The sequence below is a fragment of the Cottoperca gobio genome, chromosome 1, assembly GCF_900634415.1.
Source record: "Cottoperca gobio chromosome 1, fCotGob3.1, whole genome shotgun sequence".
NCBI lineage: Eukaryota > Metazoa > Chordata > Actinopteri > Perciformes > Bovichtidae > Cottoperca > Cottoperca gobio.
The window spans coordinates 16,306,592-16,327,293 of record NC_041355.1 but is presented as its reverse complement, the minus strand read 5'-3'; the positions used below and the strand labels follow the sequence as shown (position 1 = coordinate 16,327,293).

Here is a 20,702-nt window from a genome sequence, read left to right as displayed (position 1 = left end):
AAACCCTGTTGGTGCCTTGTTCGGAAGTGGTACCAACATCTAATATGAATGATCTAAAGCATCATATACTCTGTGCTGTGCTCTCACATTTATTCATGTGCTGAGATATGTTGAGGGTTTAAGCAAAGAAGAAAATCACAGATTATTTGCACAAGGCATACAAACATTATTGCATTTTATTTACAGTTTTCCAGATATTTACACACATGCATGAATATATGGATGGTGCATAAATGAAGAAGAAACAGTTTGGATATCTGAAAATGTACAGTATTAACTCCATCCACCAATAAAATGAAATATAATATCTGTTGTGTAAAAGTTTCTATAAAGGTACAGTTAATAAATAGCTTGTTGCCTAAAATGATTAAAAGTAAGAAATACTTATTATTTGCTTGACATTTATTCAGATGACCATCGTATTATTGGGAGGGCTACATTTCATAAACATATTCACAGTTTTACAATATGCGTATCCGTGTGGCTTCGCTGAAGATGCATGTTGTGGCCGAATCTCTAAGCTATCAATAAACTGTGGATGACATCAGGCAGGTGGCAGCAAACATCAAGCCCAGCAGAAAAGTTCCTGGCATCAGCAGCAGACCTGCACTTCCTGAGGGGATCAAATGAGGTTAATCTTTATGTGTTTATCGTTGTTATTATTATTATTGTATAAGGAATATAACTTAGTAGATGGAGTAGAATACCCTCAGCAGAATCTCTCCACATCAAAATCATTAAATCCATATTTATTTAACGTGAACCACTACAGGCTATTTTGTGATGTTTCCCCTTAACTAGAGAATATTTCGGTCAGAGAGCTGTGTATGTTCATAAATAAGTTAAACATCGAAGGACTTCCAAATGTTTTCCCTTAAATACATAAACAATTTCACACTCCCATTGTGCACCTTAAGTCTGTTTGAGGCTATGATTACAGTATGGAGCTTACTTACTTGTACATGAGTCCGACTCTATGAACATGCCCATCTTCTCGCTGGTTTTGACAGACTCCAGAAGTTCTGTGCTGACATCCCCTTTAAGATACAGACAATGGAGCAATAATTACACACAGACTGTACTTGATAATTACTGTTGCTGAGCCTAAAGGCAGTTATGGGTATGCTTTTCCATCATCAATCCAGTTAGGTTTCTTTCAGCTGGTAGTTTTTCAGTAGGTGTGATTGCTTTGCACATACTTTTTCTTCAGACAAAGATCAGTGTCTATTAATTATGTCTTTTCTAACATTGTCCTCATCACACATTCTCATCTGTATGCTGTCTGAAACCTCTCGTGTGTGCAACTTTCTGCTGTATTACTGTCATTATCACGGCAGAGGAGGCCTTTCTCAGAAATGATTGCAATAGTAAACTCTCCACCTTGTGGGAGACTTGTGAGGGCATAAATGGCCGTCCTGTGCTATACTGTGTGAAACCGCCATACAGACACTTCTCTGTTCCCCCCTGGGACAGAGGAAGAGACAGAAAGTGAGACCCACAAACACTCAACTCCAGCATCAGGTTACTGGGCAATCTTTCAGGTTTTCTAAAGATTTTTCAATGCCCGTAATTGTTCATTGTCCTGATGAACGCAACCTGGGCACACAACTTGCCCACATCGGTCCTGCAAGCCCTGAAGTAGCTGAAGTGTTTACAGACTTACATGCTGCACATACAGTCTGATAGATTGAGATTATATCTCACACACAAACATCTTTGTATGTTGTGGGAATGCATAATATAACAGCCCTGGCCATAATGTAGGCATTATATGCTAAACTTCCTTTGCTGAATCAGCTTTTATGCTATTTTGTTTCTCTTTTTTCCAAGTCATCTTTATATAAACTGTATACAAAAAAAGATTCAAATTATGTTTTGAGATTATAAAAAAAGAGAGCAGTTCGACTTGATGAGTCATGAATGAGTCATAACTAAAAAATATCAAGGTACACTGCTTTAAAAAATTAAAATGTAAAATAAATGGGTTTAGCTCCTATATACACCGTCTTCTTTTGAAGGAACCTCTATTTTTTTGGGTCTCATGATATGTTTTTGGATCCAAAGAGCACCTTCTTTTGCAACGTGATCTCATCCCTACTCGTCATATGTTGTGGCTTGTGCAGAAAGCCTTGTCTTAACTATAATGACACCAGGGCAGCCGTGTGCATTATATCTTGACAGTGAAGGTTCACGCGTGGTTAATGTTGTAACACGTGACTCATAATGTCGCAAAAAAAAACTCTTGGTGAGGTTTAGCAAAAAGATCATGATTTGGGTTAAAAGAAGCTACGGACGTAATGTCCGTTAAAATAGCTCTTTTGATTTCACACGAACGAAGGTTTCCTGGGTGGTTTGTTTCAACAACAACATTAAGTAATAATAACTTTGACATACAACATTGCATATTAAAATAGCCCAATCCCATCACAGGGATGTGTCTGAAGAGGTATGTAAACTACTACTTAGATTTAATTGTAGCAGGAGTGTCATAACTTCTGGTGGTATTTGTTGAGAATTTGAATCACATGGTTAATGGCTTAAGCTTTTGATTTAGATCTTGATCATTTTAATAGGATTTTCAGTACAACAAAGAGGAAGAGGATTGAATATTCACCCACTCACTTCCTCAGATCAACGTTACTCGTGTTTCTGTTGTTCTGTTGTTGTTGAAAGCTTATATAATTGCCCTTTTATTGCACATTAGACACACTATTGTGTTTATAGGGGAAGGGTTTTTGCCTTACCAGAAACCATGAAGTTGACTTGGTAGCACGTTCCATTAGCGACAGAGCTGGGAGAGCCGGCAAGGATGGTGACTCTCGCCTTTTGCACCTGCAGGACATCTGCAACCCTCTTACGGAAGTCATATCTGGGCAAAAAGATATGAAACATCAACTTTGTAGTCACACAATGAATAAAATAATTGGAGATACTTGGAAATACATTGTATTCAGTGCATCTACTCTAATCAAATTCAAATATGATCAACAAGTGCAATGAACTTCAGGGACTGTAACGATTTCTCAGTAACACTTTGTAATAAGTGTACAACACATGCTTAAGTAATGCATCAGTCATGATGATTTAATTCATAAATGAAAGGTGGATTTAATAATTATTATCATGAATTCCTGTTGCTCACTGTACAGGATACCAGCTAAACTTTCGCTACCCTGCTACATTTTTCCTACTTGCTTATCTACAGTATATGTGACAAGAGCATACAATCTGTAATCTACAGTGAAACTATAAAGCATGGCTCTACGTATGCTGTCCGTGTTCACATAGCACATTTCAAACATGAAATGATCTACAAAGAAAAAACAACTTCAAACACTTAAAAAAAAGGATTAAATGATGAGAATTGCATATTATTTTACTCCACATATGATTATTAGGTTCCACTTCAGGCAAGCTTGCCAAGAGATTTAAGATTATTAACCAATCAAGCTGTTTGTATTGCTCTCACCTGCTGAAGTTAGTCACTTTGGGAAAGGTCTGATTTGCTGAAGGGGATTCTGGGAGGATTGCTGCACATGCGATGATGCTGTCTCCGTTCATCAGCATTACAGATCTGTGGACCACTGCAAACACAGACACAAATTAACTTTACTATGATTGCTAGTAAAGGAGCAAAGTTGTTGCTGCTAAATACACTGGGTGGGGGAGAGGGGGACTACGTCAGTGTGGTACCTGTGTTGTCTCCAGTGAGCACAATGTTGCAGTCACTGATGATCTGTCTCTCTCTCAGGCTGACTGTGCCATGTCTTTCTGACAACTCTCCCACCACACAGCTCAGAGGGTTAAATAGCGAACAGCTGGAGCTCTAAAGGAGGAATAGAAAAAAGGAAGTGCATTACATGTTAACCACAGAAGCACAATGGTCATGTTCTTATTATTGTTGCAACAAGAAACCCACAAGTTATAGACGTCCTTCTCTGCACTTTGCTTCAATCGAGTGATCGATTACAAATATAAATGTCTGTGCAACTTCCTCATGCTTTATTTATCAACAAAAACATTTGCAGTGGAAATGTTCAAATGTTTCACTTTCTAACCAAGGCCTTTACTTTCTAAACCATAAATCTAATTTAACAAAAGGCCTTGTTGCAAAAGTCAAGTATTTTCATAAATGACTAATACAATTCAGAGTAAGACTCGCTATACTTGTATACTTGTTATATTATATATTATATTACTTATTGTGTAACTTGCACAAAAATGAAACCCTAATATTTCTGTAAGGGACATCTATTAAGTTGTCATCTATCAGATATCAGGCTGATGTTAGGACTGTAATAATAGTACAGTATAGTATGTATTACATTACATTACAGGTTATTTAGCAGACGCTCATATCCAGAGTGACTTACACCTACACCTATCTTTGTAGGGGGATAAGGAGCTGATATCCAGTTTGTAGCAGTTACCTTAACGTCAGCAAACATCCCTGCAATAAAGCTTTGCATAAAGTCTGAAGAAAATCTGATTTAAAGTGCTGATTTACCAGCTTCAACACTATTAGTATCAGCCTTCCAGAGCTTTCAGAATCAAGAGAAGAAGCGCAGAAGTTAAAGCAGAGACAGGCCGGTCTCACCATTGATGTCATGTTGAAGGGATTGAATGTTCCTCCCGCACCGATGCACTGGCGGGTGTCGGCGCCTTGGTTGCTTGTGATGAACATGGATGCCTGCAGGGAGGAGCGTAAAATACAAGTGTGAATGTGTGTGCATATTATTTTTCTGCTGTGTCTCTATGTGGTTTCAATTTGTCTCATAAATACAGAGAGAAACACACACACATTAACACATGATTCACACATTAACAATCTCTTCCGAATCGTCCTGCATTCAAAGGCAAGGAAATGAACTTGCTGGACAACAATAAATAACTTAAAGTGCTGCACTGTAATATTTATCCATCCTTCCTGTCCGTAATGTGCAACCTTGTGCCTTCAGATTACAGGGAGGACCCACAATGACCCTTGTTTATTACTCTGTACTTACATTTTGACTTGTCGATGATTGAAGGGCCACCTCCAGCTTTAGATCACTAGTACTCCCATCAGGAAACATCTGCTGGCGCTGGGAGAAAGATCAATCAACATGTCCAATATTAGCAGTTAGAGAGACTGCATTGACCGTGCACTGTCATACTCTCATAGTAAACAGTTCAACCACAACTGAGTTTTTGTTTTGCTGAAATATAAAGGAAGTTCAAATGGACACCAGTGGGGATTTAGCATTGTAACCTGTTATGCCATTCTTACACTCTGTGACTCTGTTTTCTGCCGGAGCAAATTTAGCAGATTATGGTGAGTGACAATGTTTATTCCCCAGACTGTCCTGGATAATATAGCCTCTTGGAGATACAGTATTACAAGCTCTTGGACATTGTGCAGTGCTCAGTATGGGGCATCTGGAGGGCGGCTGACAGAGACAGCTGTTCTCTTGGGAAGCGTCCTGGTTCAGGGGGTCTGTATGTTTCACTAGCAGGCAAATAAATGCTAAGCTAAGCTAATGATCTTGCCCCTTCTTCCCGTGTTACAACCCACCACAGGCATAATGAATTCACGGTCTGTCCAGTGCAGCAGAAATACTCTGTCATGTTTTTGTGGCAGCTTGGCTCCAAATGAGCTAGAAAGAGAGAAATCCTTGTTTCCGTGTCTGTCAGAGAGATTATTTGCTTCATTCCTTTGATACAATTTGCAATCAGAAATCTCTTTCTGGTGATGGGATAGGTGATTTTTACTTGAATTGAATATACAAAGTATAATTTCTTACATTAGACAGTACAATTGAGTAAAGACTTTCAAAATCAATATCACAATGTCAAAGTCAAAATGTAATGTAGTCAAGTTACAGACAAAGGCTTATCCTAAGTAGGGTGCTGTTCTATATTCCTATTCCTTTTTTCTTTCTTAGAAATATATTTTGAAAATAACAACCTTGTTTTTTCCCACTTTCATCAAATATGTTTTGACATTTTGCACTATGGATTAGTTTAGCTACCTGAACTTGGGCAACAGAAATGTGGCAGCTAAATTAAGATTACTTCAATTACTGTGGTGTGAGCCATCAACAGATAAATGTAACCTTTGAAAAGTGGTGTGGGAGAGGGGAACGGCTATATTTACATTAACGCAAGAGCCAGCTTTTGACGAGGAGGGAGAATGTGTTAATTAAACATACCTTTTGACATTTAACTGGGACATATAGTGTAATTAATATTTATACTGAACATCCAGTCACAGGATTTTATTACATTTTGTTACTGGACATGCTGTGTGTTGAACAGAAAAGACGAATGAGCAAAAGTACTGATGTACAATATATTGTCACTTAAATTGCATTTATGTATAATGAATTGGCATTTAGTGGAAAAGACTTTGGCTGTTGGTGGTTCTTACCATTTTGACTGTCCCAGTCACAATACCATTGAAAACTGCCTTTGCAATAGTCCATTGTCCATCTGTAGCTCTGTCAGCTGAGATGTCAGCACACCGCATTCTGCACAGAAAGACACAAAAACACAAGATGAGCAAAACATATCCAAATCCTGCAGGGTCAACCTTTAGAATGGTCTTCTTCGCAATATTTTGTTGAGTCATTCTCAATGAATGAGGAGGCTTATATTTCACAATAGAAACATGAAGAGGATATGAGTCGACGTTTATGACATCCTACACCTGTAATAGCCCTCAATAGACTGGGCAAGTCTGACATTGTGCCAGGGCCACTCATGGTAGGGAAGCTTAGATGTGAAAATACTTTCTCATATCTCCTTCTCTTATCCCCCTTCACAATCTTTTGGTGACAAATCAAATTAATTCTCACCTTGATCTGTTAGTTGAGTAGTGAATCACCAGTGACCTTCCATCTATGCTGTAGGGTCCGGTTAATGGCATGTCAGGGTCCATGTATACAGCCTGAGTCTGGTTGAGGTTATTCAGTTTCCCAAACTTCCCACCAATGTCACCAATTTCATATTGGTCGACTGTGCCAACTCCAGGTGCGGGGCTGTTTGATATGTTCCAGGCTAATGGGTTGAAGTGGCCCAGGATGTTTGCATTGGAGCAGGGATCTGCACTGCCAGGTTTGATTGGCAGTATGTGAACATGGTAGCCCCCAGCTATGGAGTTCAGGTTAATCAGGGATACGTTTATAGTCGTGGGGCCTTGTGGGACTGCCTGGGAGAACCGGACTTGTCCGCCAGGGATCTGGAAGCCGAACCAGCTTCCTAAGCTAGCTTTAGGGACTCGCACCATTGTGACGTTGGCACAAGCAATCCTTGGCCCTCCTCTTTCTGCTTGATGCATGACCACAGATCGACCGATGATGCTTGTCCCGGACAACCAGGAAGTGACATCAGTGAAAAAGTGTTTTGCGCCCACTGCGCCCACTTTGGTATCGAGGTTGAGGGTTCTGTGTTTGCTGGAGAGGTCTCCCACCTCGCAGGACAAGGGCCTGGATGGGCCACAGTAGAGGGCATAGCTGCTGTCACTTGCATTAATGTTAAAAGGATTCCAGTGTCCTCCTGTTGTGCTGCAGCGATTTTCATCATTATCTTTCTCTGAGCTGATGGGGTAGGTGTGAACATGCCAGTTGTGGTTTTTGGTTGGTGTTGTTGAGGGATTTCCATATGACAGATCTGTGAAGATGGTTACGTCAGAGAGAGGGTTGTTCGCCAGCTGGGTAAACCAGATCTCACCAACCACAGGGCTCTGAAATCTGGCTCTGCCTACGATCACTTCACCGGGATAGCTGATGCTTGCACAAACATACCTGGCACCATTTGTTTGATGAATTACAACCGAGCGACCTACAATGCTATTCTGTCCAAACAGAGGGAGGCTGAAGTCCGTGAACATCATGTCCACCTCGTTTTGGCCTGCAAGGGACATATGCTTGGCGCTGAGGTCCCCAATCTCATACATGTCGTGAGTTGAACCTGGCCCGTTCGGGTATGTTGGGTCGTTTGTGTTGAAACCGAATGGATTCCAGTGACCACCCACATTATCATTTGAACACCGGCTTGATGAAGGCGACATGACTGAGGGGAGAGGAAAATTGTGGACATGATAAGAGCCGACTCGGCTCTTTAAATTGGTCAGGTTCACCCTCAACTCTGTTACATCAAACGGGGAAGCCTGACGGAAGCTGAGGTATCCTTTGATCCCTCTCATATTCACAACAGCGCTCACCTGTTTCTCTGGCACAATATAAATCTGAGCACATTTGTAACTTGACCCCATGCGGAAGACAAGAAAGCGATTGTTGATGTTGAAGCTGGTCAAGTCCAAGCGGGATTTCTCCGGTTGTGAAGGGGTTCCGATTTTAACAACACCCAGATTAGTCAAAGCTGAGGAGTCTAAGCTTTCAAGTAGAACATTACAGCTTGCGCCGGTGCTCTTAGATCCAAAGAGAGTGATATTGGTATTTGAGGCATTGACCTGACCGATTGTAACTAGGTCTGCAAGCACCCTGGGGTTGGTCCGTCCCTTGTTAAAGCGCATGTAAATATTACCCGCGATGGGTCCGGTGAACCTGGCCTGATAAGTCATTTGCGTTTGAACCTGACTTACAACTGTGCACACTTTAGTGCCGTTACATGTCTGCAAGGTCAATGAGAAATCGTTCAGGTTTGAGCTGTGTTCGAGGAGGCGAGACACGTTGATGGTGGGGTTTGAAGAAGGATCAGCTGTGAAGGTGAAGACGCTAGAGCCGATATTTGCTTCAGAACAGGGCTGAGCGTGATGGCCATACATGACGGGGAACATGCTGAGGGAGATGTTAAGTGAACCACAGGATCCAGCGCCAGACACGTTGACAGTGGCCATATGGGACGTGGAATTGAAGTGCACCTGCCCTGTGACTCCTCCCATGTTCAGAGGTGCCAGAAACTGTTCACAGGGAATGGAATCTGGAAAGGATGAGAAGAAAGTTATGGTCGTATTCTGGGTTCCTACACTTGTTAATGCACAACCCATCTCAACAAACAGAACACTGATATTGCATGATCCTGCAAAACCCTGATTCTCAGTAATTTAAGGTTAATTTACCAATGTTTAAATAATGGCCCTATAGTATCTGTGCACATTACAATATGGTTAATGTCAGACAATTAAAAGATCTAAGTTAAGGTCAGGGAAAGCATCTCATCATGCATCAAGTCAGCCTAAATAAACAATTCCCTCTCGACATTTTTTCAAGGCCAATACGTCCTCATACCTAAATGACAGAATGGGCAATTTGCCAATGACTCCCAAAACAACATATATAACCATTGGAGATTATCAGTGATAGGCATACATTGTAAAAAAGGTTGCCGTTTTAAATATGTGAGGTTAAAGAACATTTGTAACGTGACTTAGGTTACTTAGATAAGTTAAATATGTTACGTACATGAGGATATGGTGGTGATATGGGTAGGATATGTTTGTTTGACATACCCAACCACCTCTCTACATGGACTTTATACCACATCACTTGACTTTGCTCCCTTCAATTATTACTACAAATATTGTTCATTTCAAAAGTGTAACTGGTAGACACAAGATGTCTCCTACAGAAAAGTCCATTTTCATTGTATATGACCTGGAGGCATGCATGATTTAATACTGAGTGAAGCTCAAACACACACACACACACACACACACACACACACACACACACACACACACACACACACACACACACACACACACACACATGCAGGATGTGCATGAATGTGAGCCAGTAAAAATTAACTGTCATTGAGGTACAAAGCATTTTTCTAAAATACACTAAGAAATATCCATCTGTTTTGTATTTACACACGTGTTGCTTATACCTAAGTATATTCACTAGCTCAATGATTAATTGTTGAAAGAAAATGTAGTTATAGTTCTCTTTGACGCATAGTTGAAATACTAAAAGGATTTGAATTGGCAGTCGATGTGCTGCTGTGTCCCGCACACTATACTGTGCGTTTGAACTTTCGGCCTAATTTCACAACAATGAGAATATGAATGAATAGAAATGAGAATAACTTGAACAGTAATTACTGAAGAATTATGAAAAGTACAAAAATGCTTAAGTAATACAATAACGTACAAAGGCTGTAAACCGGAAGTGAAAAATGTAATGGGTATGAAGGGGTTCAAAAGTAGTGGAAAAGATGGGTACACGTTTCAGAGTTTGAACTATAAACCCTTCATTAAAACGGGCAAAACAAGTTGAAAATAGTATAAGGGAATTAGAACACTTTTAAAAAGTTTCCAAAAGATTAAGCCGAATAATATTAATAAAGATATAAATATATGTTTAAGAGTGTGCATTGCTGAAGCAAGGGCAATGTTTAAAATCTGTTTCCACTCGGATTTTACAGTGAAGTCTATTTGCTTCAGTCACTTTACAATTCTAACTTTTATATGGTAAATGTGCACATGATGCAGGTCTAATGAACATGCAAACAACTTATAATTACCACATTTTAACAAATATTTTGTTAAACAAGACATTATATAAAGTATTTACTATTAGAAATATGTTTTTGTAAAATCACTAAATTAGATAGATCATGCCGCTTGGTAGCCGACACAGTGGAAATACTGTTTGAATTAGGTTGTATGCAAATTTTAGTTTCTATTCTCAGTTAAATTCTATGTATAGCAGCCACTTGTATTTCGTTAATGTTATTCTTCCTGTATGGCATTTGAAGTGAGAGTTAATAGCGGAAATGTTACTTTCACAATGTGATCATACAGTCTTGGTCTGAAATTATCATAAGCATAATCATAACCCCTACTTTGATTACCATTTGAATTGAATTACAAATGATTAACAGATTAATATAATGTTGTTTTTTGAAAGCAAACTATTTGATTTTTAATGGATATGAGGTGTAAATATTGTGTAAATATTATTAATCTGTTTATAGCAGACTTTTTAAGCAGCCCTTTGTCTATAGTATGCATGCAAAAAATAAATACCTGTTGGTATAAGCCAACACAACTTGTGTTCTAGTTTATCTTCTTTATCTATTTTGATGAATGCGGCTGTACCGGTACAACAACAAATCAGTTCAGCAAGAAAAAAAAATAGGTCTGGAGTACTGGATCACACAAATTTCCCCGTGTGTGTGTAATAGAGTCTGAATCTGTGCAAGATAGAACAGATACTAAGGACATACTATTTAATCCTGTCTAGAAAAGGATGAGTAGAAATACAAATTGTTTGTTTTTTGTCAATTTCAAGTGTGATTTGATCATTTGGATTTTCACATCGTAGTGGGATTCACATAGGGAGATGCTACCTACTAAGCTTTCATCAATGAAACTGAGCTGCTGGTGTGTCTAATGCACAATTGCTCACAAAACAACTTAACGACATAAAGATAAATCTTTGACTATGTGCCACTGAATAGCTGAGAGCTGGTTTTCTTTCAAGCAGAAAAAAAGAGCAGATAATAAACACAACACCAATCAGATCACAGGAAAATAATTAGTGAAAGGACCATCTGTTGGCAGAAATCCTGCAGACTCTCAGACCCACATGGCACATGTTGTCAACCCCTGATATAAACTGATGATTACATAAATCATTCATGAAGGCCCTTAATGCAAAGGTCAAAGTTTGCAAAAATACTCACCAAGTAAAGAAAGCAGCAGGACAGCTCTCAGAAGGCACATGATGGCTGATGTGGAAAAGACACACAGCAAAGAAAAAATGTCTACTTAGAATTGAACCTGGTGACAACCTAAGTTCAATGACAACAAAGTGATGCCGCGTGTGTGAGTGTGCTCTCAAAGAACGTGTCATGAGTATCTGGCTTTTAAAAGTGTGCAGCCTCTGTGGTGCTGTCTGTGTCAGCCTGTGATTGGACAACAGTGTCTCATGTATGGAGGTAGGGGAGGGAGGAAGAGTATTTGGCAAGCATGATAGGTGAAGTGGCCAACAAAAGTGAACTACCCTCTATCTTTGTTTGTGTGCAGTCTGCTTTGTGAGATAATATTACACTTTTTAAAAAGAGGAGCACACTGATGACAGCAGCATTCTCTGGTCAAGAAGCAATATGAAATAAATAATATATAAGTACAATATATTTAAAAATCAATGTAATGATAGCCCAGCACCCAAAGTCAAATCATAGAGCCAAATCAATTTCATTGCAGCTATACAACAGATAATCAGCCTTTCATGAATATTCCAGCTAGTTGAGCAAGTGATTGAATCATCTTGTAAAATTCACAACATGTATATAAAACCGTTCTTAGTAGGAATTGTGGTGGCAATTCAAAAATGAATCACCTTCCGGCAAGAAATTAACAAATTTGTCTCAGTGTGCTTTACAGACTGTACAGGATACGACACCCTCTGTCCTTAGACCCTCGCATCGCACAAGGAAACACTTCCTAAAAGAAACCCCACAATTAAAGGGGGAAAAATGGAAGAAACCTCAGGGAGAGCAACTGAGGAGGGATCCCTCTCCCAGGACGGACAGACGTGCAATAGATGTCGTGTGTACAGGATAAACAACATAGTACAAATACAACATTTGACAGAAATTATGTTGTGTTGGAAAAAAAAAGAGAAAGTATGGATGAATCCAGGAAAATGTCAATAAGGCTTCCCGGTGTCCAGCAGAGTCAATAGTGTTTTAACATAATTAATTATGTTAAAATGTGGGTCTGGAGGTTGAGAAGCCTGATGGCTTGGTGGTAGAAACTGTCCTAGAGTCTGGAGGTGCGTGCCCCCAGGCTCCTGTATCGTCTAACTGACAGTAACAAGGAGAACAGTCTGCTGGGTGGCTGTGGTCCTTTATGATGCTGTCTGCCCCACTGGAAAATGTCCTGAATGGCCGGGAGACTGTTCCCAATGGTGTGCTGTGCTGCCTCCACCACTCTCTGAATCGATTTACGGCTGTGAGCAGAACAAACAACCTTATAAAGATAAAATATAAGAAGACTATATGATAAATTTACACAACAGGAATAAGGACAAATAATGTGCCCACAATCAAGCTGGTAGCCTCAAGGTGTTATTCAGCGGTTGCTGACTTGATCCATTATTTTCTTTCCCCTTGTATAACCCTGGTTCTGCCTCTTACTCTTTCTTCTCTCAGAATATCCCTCAGCTGTCCTTGTGACAGGGTTGAGGGAAAAAACGAGGAGCGAAAATAGTAACTTGTTCTAAGAATAGCGGCCCGATGGCCCATCATTGTGGGCTATTTGGGGTAGGCCACGCAGCTATTTACACATATTGGAGGACCTGTGAAGTGGGTCAGGTCCTTCACTTGGCTTTTTTCGATCACTGATTGCGGCAGGAGCTGGAATAGTGACATCATAATGTACACACAGGTTTACCATTTTCACACACACATGCAGACAATAGGCAGAGTCGACAAAATACTTTGGCAAATGGAAACAAAGCAGAAACTTTACAGTGTTTTTCTTAATGAGGGGATTCATCATGTGTAATGCTGTGGAGGGGTGTCTCAGCGTCTCAATCTTGATGTAATACCACTGAATAGTTTTACAAATTTTCTGAAATTTGCCTCAATCTGTAAAGTATATGACATCCTCTGTCCTTTTTAATCATCGCTTCAGCTAATAAAAATGATAATGAAACCTTTATTAACATGGAAACTTTTTAAATGTCTTTATTATTGTAACAAGGAAACAAAGATGCCATAGATATTTGACAGCATCAACGTTTGCTGCCAAAGCCTATGAAAAAAACTATAACACACATACCTAAGCAGCATTCTTACTCAAACAACATAGTGCATGATACATCATGCCATCATTGTCAAATGATCCATCCTTCTTTGAACAACTCAGTAGCCAAAAGGTGGTTATTTATTTATTTTATCTTAACATCACATTCAATTATATTTGCTTTAGTTTCATGATGAAAGTGAGATACGGACAATTTGTATATGTTAGAAAATACAGTAGAATAAGAGGCTCTTAAAAGACATGAAAGATGAGACCAGTGGTGGTAGTACACACATCCTTTATTTAAGTAAGAATACTAATACCCCAAAGGAAAAATACTGTATTTACAAATAAAAATCCTGCAATCAAAATCAGTAAAAAGCACAGATGCATTATGTGAAAAATGCACTTAAAGTATCAAAAGTAAAACTAAACACTGCTTTTTTCAGAGGTCATAAAAGGTTGGGGAACACTGGTTTAATAATAATGCATTGTATTTTATAAGCTCCTCAAGTTTCTTGTACAATCTGAATCCAACTAGTAAGTGATATTTCCCTCTTAAATCTAGTGGCGTATAAGTATTGTTGTTGGCTCTTTCTGCAGTAGTAGAGTATAAACTCTGTACCTTGTCACTGTATGTCACAATAATATTTCCCAGTATCTATGACAAAATAAAAGAAGTAGGCCAAGTATGTACTACTAATTAGTTGGAATTGGGTGGTAACAAAAACAATAAAAGTCCTGGCAGCAGAGACAATCAAGCCTTTGAATGTAACACGCCTTTGAATGTAACACGCCTTTCTATGTCATATGTCCTATTTATGGGGTTTTTGTTTATTTTCTTTATTCGTAACTAATCAAACAAGAATTCAGTTACACCCATGTTGAATGTTGTTAATAAAATATGTAATCCTCATTGACATCTTGCTGAAAAGTGACAATGACAATGACCTCTCCCTTCTTCCTGCATAACAGGTCGTTAATTAATTCCGAGTTACTTGCTCCAAAGAAATAGGGGGCAGTATTTGACCTCTAAACTGAGTCCATACAATCTCTAATGTTCATATTTTAGTTGTAGTAGTTTGGCTTATTTATTGCATTATAATTGATTCTTTATATGATGTATTACATTTACTCCCGTGTAATGCATAGTCAGTCTTTCAGTGGGCTCTGAGAGCACTGTTTTTTTATAATCTTGGATAAACATGTCTTTGCAGCATTTGCAGATTTTTTTTCACAAAATAAAATAAATGGTAACTGTTGTAGTAAAACCAATCCGTGTACCTTTGTTACAATCGTTTGTATCGTTTTGTTTCTGCTTTTTACCTTACTTAATGGTCAAATGAACATTAGGGGCAAGAGGCGGCAGAAGCAAGAACGTTTTTGGATATCCTGGGAATTAATGAAGAGGGTCTGTCAGGAGATGGTCAGAGACTTTCATGCTCTCTCAGAGCCTAGATTGATAAGACTAGTTTTATTAGAGAACAGGATGAGGTGTCGAGAATAACTTTTTATTTAATGTTAGATAAGGTGTTTGGGATAATTGAGTCTTGGGAGAAAGGTGGTGACGCCCCCCCCCCCAAAAGAAAATAAAAGTATGGAGAAGACTCTTGCACCTGTCTGTAGGTGCTTTTTAATTTGCATAAGGAAACCATACGAGGTAAGAGGAAACGAGGAAACGAGGAAACGAGGAAACGAGGACATGTGTTTTTAGAGCTAGGCTTTTTTTCTGAGGGATTTTCAATTTTGACGGGGCGCTTCTATTTTAACCGGTGCAGCTTTTCTCGTATTTACGGGACTGGTTTAGCGGTTCAGGAAACTCACAGACCAATTGCATTTGAGTTAAGACATCCCACGTGATGCTACGCAGCCAAGCAAATCTGTGAATTCCAACCGGCAAACATTGCGACTCTGAATACAAACAGATGAGAGACGAGAGGCGAGAGACAGATGGAAAGACGAGTTATAGACAGGTCAATTTATGACAAACAACCACCTGACCCACAACAAATTGCAACAAAAGGTTTCTTAGTGGTTTTCATTCCTACTGGATATACTGATCAACAGAAACAAAGTCTACCAAAATCAGACCTCCGGAAATGGGTTAAAACTGGGTAATTTCCAAGATGGCCGCCGCCGGGCTTCAAAATCACTAAAACAGCTATAACTTCTTCAATAATTGTGATAGAAACATAATTATTGGTTCTAGTCCATGGTTTTAAGGGGTGGGCAATCCACTGGTGTTGTTTAATTTCAGATCTGGGCAGTATTTAACATGAAATCCAAGATGGCGGCAAAACATTAGGGGCGTAAAATCAATAAATTGCCCATATATAATATATCCCCTATCAGGAAAGGCAAAGATCTTTGAATGTGAAACTTCATCTGTAATGTTATGTCCGTTACACTGCCTCAGTTCAGTCCTCATCACTGTCCTCTAGTTCCTCAGAGACTCGATTTAACGTATTGTCACAACACGTCACTTGGCACGATCCACATGCAGACGTACATGGAAGCCCATTCTTTCGGCAGCTGCAACGGGGCGTACCCAGTCCCCAGCCCCAGTCCAGAGGATCAAGGTCACTCTCCATCCCCATCCAAACCCTGACCTGGTAGTAATCTCGGAGACAATGAAACTTGATGGCAGATTCCGTTGGGGTAAGACGTTCAGGTGTAACAAAGACTTAGCAGCAGCGACCTTTTTGTTGAATATGCTGTGACGCATGGCTGCCAGAGAACATGTGCTCTCCCCACCAAATATAACGGTCATCGCTTGGCTGCCAAGGTTCTCTATGTCAGCGAGGCTCGAGTCTTTATGCTGTTCGCTTGTTGTGTATGTGAGGTCGTTAAAGTCCTGCATGGCGATGTTGACCTCAGATGTTATGGGGGCTGACATTGTCCACAATGCTCGCTGTTCCTCTGTCATCTTACTGCCATGAGTCATGCTTTTTAGTGATCTTTTTAGCTACATACATGTACTTAATTAGATCATTGCCTTTCGAGACAGGGGATATATTATATATGGGCAATTTATTGATTTTACGCCCCTAACTTTTTGACGCCATCTTGGATTTCAGGTTAAATACTGCCCAGATCTGAAATTAAATGACACAAGTGGATTGCCCACCCCATAAAACCATGGACTAGAACCAATAATTATGTTTCTATCACAATTATTGAAGAAGTTATAGCTGTTTTAGCCCGGCGACGGCCATCTTGGAAATGACCCAGTTTTAACCCATTTCCGGAGGTCTGATTTGGGTCAGGTGGTATATCGACCTGTCTATTAGCGATACAGGGAGAGAAGACGGAGAAAGGGAGAGAAACACTGACGAAGAGACGAGTGAGCGACAGACAGGGAGAGAACAATAACTACTCATGGCGCTCTCCAAGAAGAGAAAAGTCAACTGAGCTTTCATCCCAGAATGGACTCATTCATGTTCATCCTTCCCACTGGGAGCACAACACCAGCGTCTCATATGCTCAGAGACCGTGGTGCTCATTAAAAGTGGTGATGTGAAACGCCACTATGAGACAAAGCACAACGTTTGACCAAACATACCCACTCAAGTCTGAACTGAGGGCACAGAAAATAAGCACTCAGAGCCCAATATGATTTTGATTTGTGACAAAACAAAGCAAATAGGCCACCTGTCAGCATCATCAGCCACAGAGAACAGTTTAACCCAGGATGTGCTAGCCTGGGTTAAACTGTTCCATTGTTAAGATGTGTTGAGATTTATTCTAACATTGGTTGAGAGTTAAATCAAGATGTGAAACAGTTAAAGAAAAAGGGAAACTCAAGCTGCTGCTACACTTTATTTTATATTTCTAAGATTAAGCACATTTTAAGATGCACAATCTTTGAAAAGTTATTTTATTTATTTTCTAAATTGTATTTTTAAATACAGCTCGAGAAGAACAATATACATATCTACAGTAATATATATATATATCTGTATAGTTCAATGTTAAGTGACAATAAATATTGTCTAAATGTTTCAAAATTGTACTTTCTTTATTAGATTTGACGTTAATACAGCTACTAGGCTACTTCAGTATATATCACACTAATTCATAACGCAAGTGAGACATTAACACAGATTATGATTGTTTCGTCTTTTGAACACTTGACATTTCTTATTCGGCGAAAGGTTGAAATTATGTATTTAATAGCAAACCCGACGCTCAGGAATAATAAGCCTCACATGTGACTGAATGGAAAGTACGATAAATGTAAAAAGACTCTCCTCCTCTCTCTGAATTAATTGTATCCATAATAAACATTAATTGGAATAATAACAGATCATAAAAAGAAAAATATTTCTAATAAATTAAGAAAGTTGTTTGTAGTCCATTTTGTGGTTCAGATCTACATTAACACATGTTTTTACCTAGATGGTGAATCAGAAAACAAATACAATATACAACTTTAGAGTGATGCACTTTAATCTGTGGTCTGTCTTCACTCCGGTATGAAACTCCAGAGGTGCTAAAATTATCTGCCACTTTGGATTTAGTTCAATAAACTAACTAATGTAACGTTACGCAGACTACAGCCCCCGGGTAACATTAGTGCCCTGTAAACACGGATGGATAAACCCTGCGTGAAGATTATAAAACAGCAGTGTTTTTTGACCGGCTCTCAGTTTCAGCAGTTTGGTCGATTTTTGGTATTCTTGCCCACTGACAGACTGAGAGGCATTACACAGGAGTAAATGCAATAATAATAATAATAATAATAATAATAATAATAATAATAATAATAATAATAATAATAATAATACATTTTATTTGTAAAGCGCCTTTCAAAGCTAAAAGCAATCTCAAGGCCCTAAATACACAATATAAAGATACATTCAAATACAATAAATATGCTAAACTACTACAACTAAAATATGAACATTAGAGATTGTATGGACCCAGTATAGAGGTGAAATACTGCCCCCTATTTATTTGGAGCAGGTCTGAATTACACATTGAACCTTTAAGGTAAGTGCTGTTCCTGGATAAACTACAGGTTGTACACCAGCACCCTTAAGGCCACTAGATGGAGTCAGTACAGCATAATTGTAAGAGTCAAATTTGATATTTACTTCGATGCTGTTGTCAGAACCTCAAATTAGTAATTCTTTACACAAAAATAATGACCTTTTACATGACAATATGAGATGGCCTAAAGCCAGCCACACTGATAAAAGCAGATGAAAAGGACATATACTACAATACAATGACTACACACACTGCGTATTAAGCTGTAGCATGATAAAATGGTAGACTATGTATGACAGTAGTTCCAGCAACGTATATCTTCGGATTGCTTGCATCATATTGTGAATAATATATATAATAGGCTATAAAAGTGAAGCCAGTATACACAAATATACTTAAAGATACATTTGTTTAAAGCCTGTACTGTGAAGATCTGCTCAACAGACTCTTTGTGTCTTAACAGGGACAAACATAAATAATACACATCAACAACAGCCAGCCTGAATCACGTGTGCTCCGTCTCAAGCAAGGGATTCGCGAAAAAATGCGTCGCCCGTTTCGGTGAATGAAATTCCCACTTCCTGCCATATTGTGAGCCAGCGTTTCCGCTTTACCCGGCATACTAGATCTACACGGCATGTGTTGCTGCCTGCACAGCCTGCAGGGAGCAGGTTTATACCATCGTGTTGGTTGGACGTCAGTGAAAGTGCTCCGACACGTCGTGCTCGAACGGAACCATTGAATTCAAACCGTGAAACAGAGCAGAAAAGGTCCAGCGGTCCTTGTGTTTCTGGGACTTGGTGAGCCTCACAGAAGGTTTGTGGAGGATTTCATTCATATGTTTAGTCATTTAAATAACATTTGAATAAGACTGTATGCGTTGCTTTGTAGTTGCTATTCATGCCTCGCCCGCTTAAGGATGTTTACCGGTGTTTCAATATAAAATATTGCTGTGAATCACGTCTATGAATCATATGCTTAATGACGTTGTGTCCAGCAGCTTGTGAACATCCACACTTTGGTTATCCAAACAGCTGCAATATTGTATTGTACTTCGAGGATTTAGTCATAAAACTGTGTGACTTGCTGTTTTTTTGTGACATTTTAAGCAGACTCAACGGAAAGTTCTGTAGGTGTATTTAATGTAGCTGTCATATTTACTCTTTCAAATATTCCCAGGCAGTGCTCTTATTATGGCAGGAGGTCAAAGTTCAGGGTCAGTTACAGTACAGCACCTCCTGCAGCTGGTAGGGATTCACTCAAGGTGCCACATTTCTAGACTTTATACGCCTAGTGATACAACAAGTTAACTACTGATTTGTGGTCTTCAAGTGACAAGCAAGCACACTATCTTATACTTTCTCGCATATTTCATTGAGCTGTATAGTGATCAAGGAAGCCTCTTTAAAGCCCCTACATGTGAGTTTTTAATGAGTATGTATCGGATCCTTGTCAGATTATTTGCATGGCATTCGTTTTTGTCTTTTGAAAAACAACACAATCCGGGTGGAAATTATTATGTGTTGTTGTAGACAAAGACAAGCACCACCTAGAGTTGATATTTAAACACTTTTTGACCCAAAAGAAAATAGTACTAGTCATCATGAGGTGTCCAGTTATACATTTAGGTTAAATTACTTCATCTTCAGTTTAATTACAGTTGCAGATCAGTATGCAGAGTTATGTTTTAATGGCATAAACTATCCATAGGTTATTGGCAGTTATTCATAAATTAATTACTAGGCTCAGGGATGTAAGAGTTTTGGTATTCTCTCTGCAAATACAGGTATGCGTCATGGAAACCTTTCAATTCTAGTTTATGTCATCAGTGCAAGCTGAGCCTGGTTGCACAGTGATGTTAACAAAAAGCAGTGCAGAAAGCATTTTATTATTATTTCTGGGATTATAATATCTTTAGCTTTAGAGCTTTTGCTGAGTTGAAGAGGTTGGCTTTCCTTAAGCAAACATCAACTGTTAAATGGCCACCAGCTGGGTTACCCAGTGCGTGCAT

At 39.1% G+C, this 20,702-nt stretch overlaps 2 protein-coding genes across 2 annotated transcripts in view; one reads left to right on the top strand and one right to left on the bottom strand.

The window, feature by feature from the left end:
• Positions 1-148: 148 nt before the first annotated feature.
• Positions 149-11,774, bottom strand: cusr (Copper-only SOD repeat protein). Its single transcript, XM_029437257.1, has 10 exons — positions 11,632-11,774; positions 6,837-8,922; positions 6,410-6,509; positions 5,007-5,084; positions 4,598-4,690; positions 3,694-3,826; positions 3,470-3,584; positions 2,745-2,869; positions 957-1,037; positions 149-613 (listed from the first exon to the last, which is right to left on the bottom strand). The coding sequence occupies exons 1-10, from the start codon at positions 11,669-11,671 to the stop codon at positions 525-527; spliced, it is 2,940 nt and encodes a 979-aa protein (XP_029293117.1). The 5' UTR covers positions 11,672-11,774; the 3' UTR covers positions 149-524.
• Positions 11,775-19,338: 7,564 nt separating this feature from the next.
• Positions 19,339-20,702, top strand: part of add3a (adducin 3 (gamma) a) — a 100,276-nt gene continuing 98,912 nt past the window's right edge. The window contains exon 1 of the mRNA XM_029443310.1: positions 19,339-19,507. The gene's annotated coding sequence lies outside the window, so the exon portion shown is untranslated. The remainder of the gene's footprint in view (positions 19,508-20,702) is intronic.

What these genes read in the sequence shown, in the direction of transcription:
- cusr (XM_029437257.1), bottom strand. Translation starts at nt 11,671, where the DNA reads ATGTGCCTTCTGAGAGCTGTCCTGCTGCTTTCTTTACTTG. An exon ending in CCTGCTGCTTTCTTTACTTG is followed by an intron (nt 8,923 to 11,631) that starts GTGAGTATTTTT and finishes CATCCTTTCCAG; the next exon opens with ATTCCATTCCCTGTGAACAG. An exon ending in GCTCACTGGAGACAACACAG is followed by an intron (nt 3,585 to 3,693) that starts GTACCACACTGA and finishes CTGTGTTTGCAG; the next exon opens with TGGTCCACAGATCTGTAATG.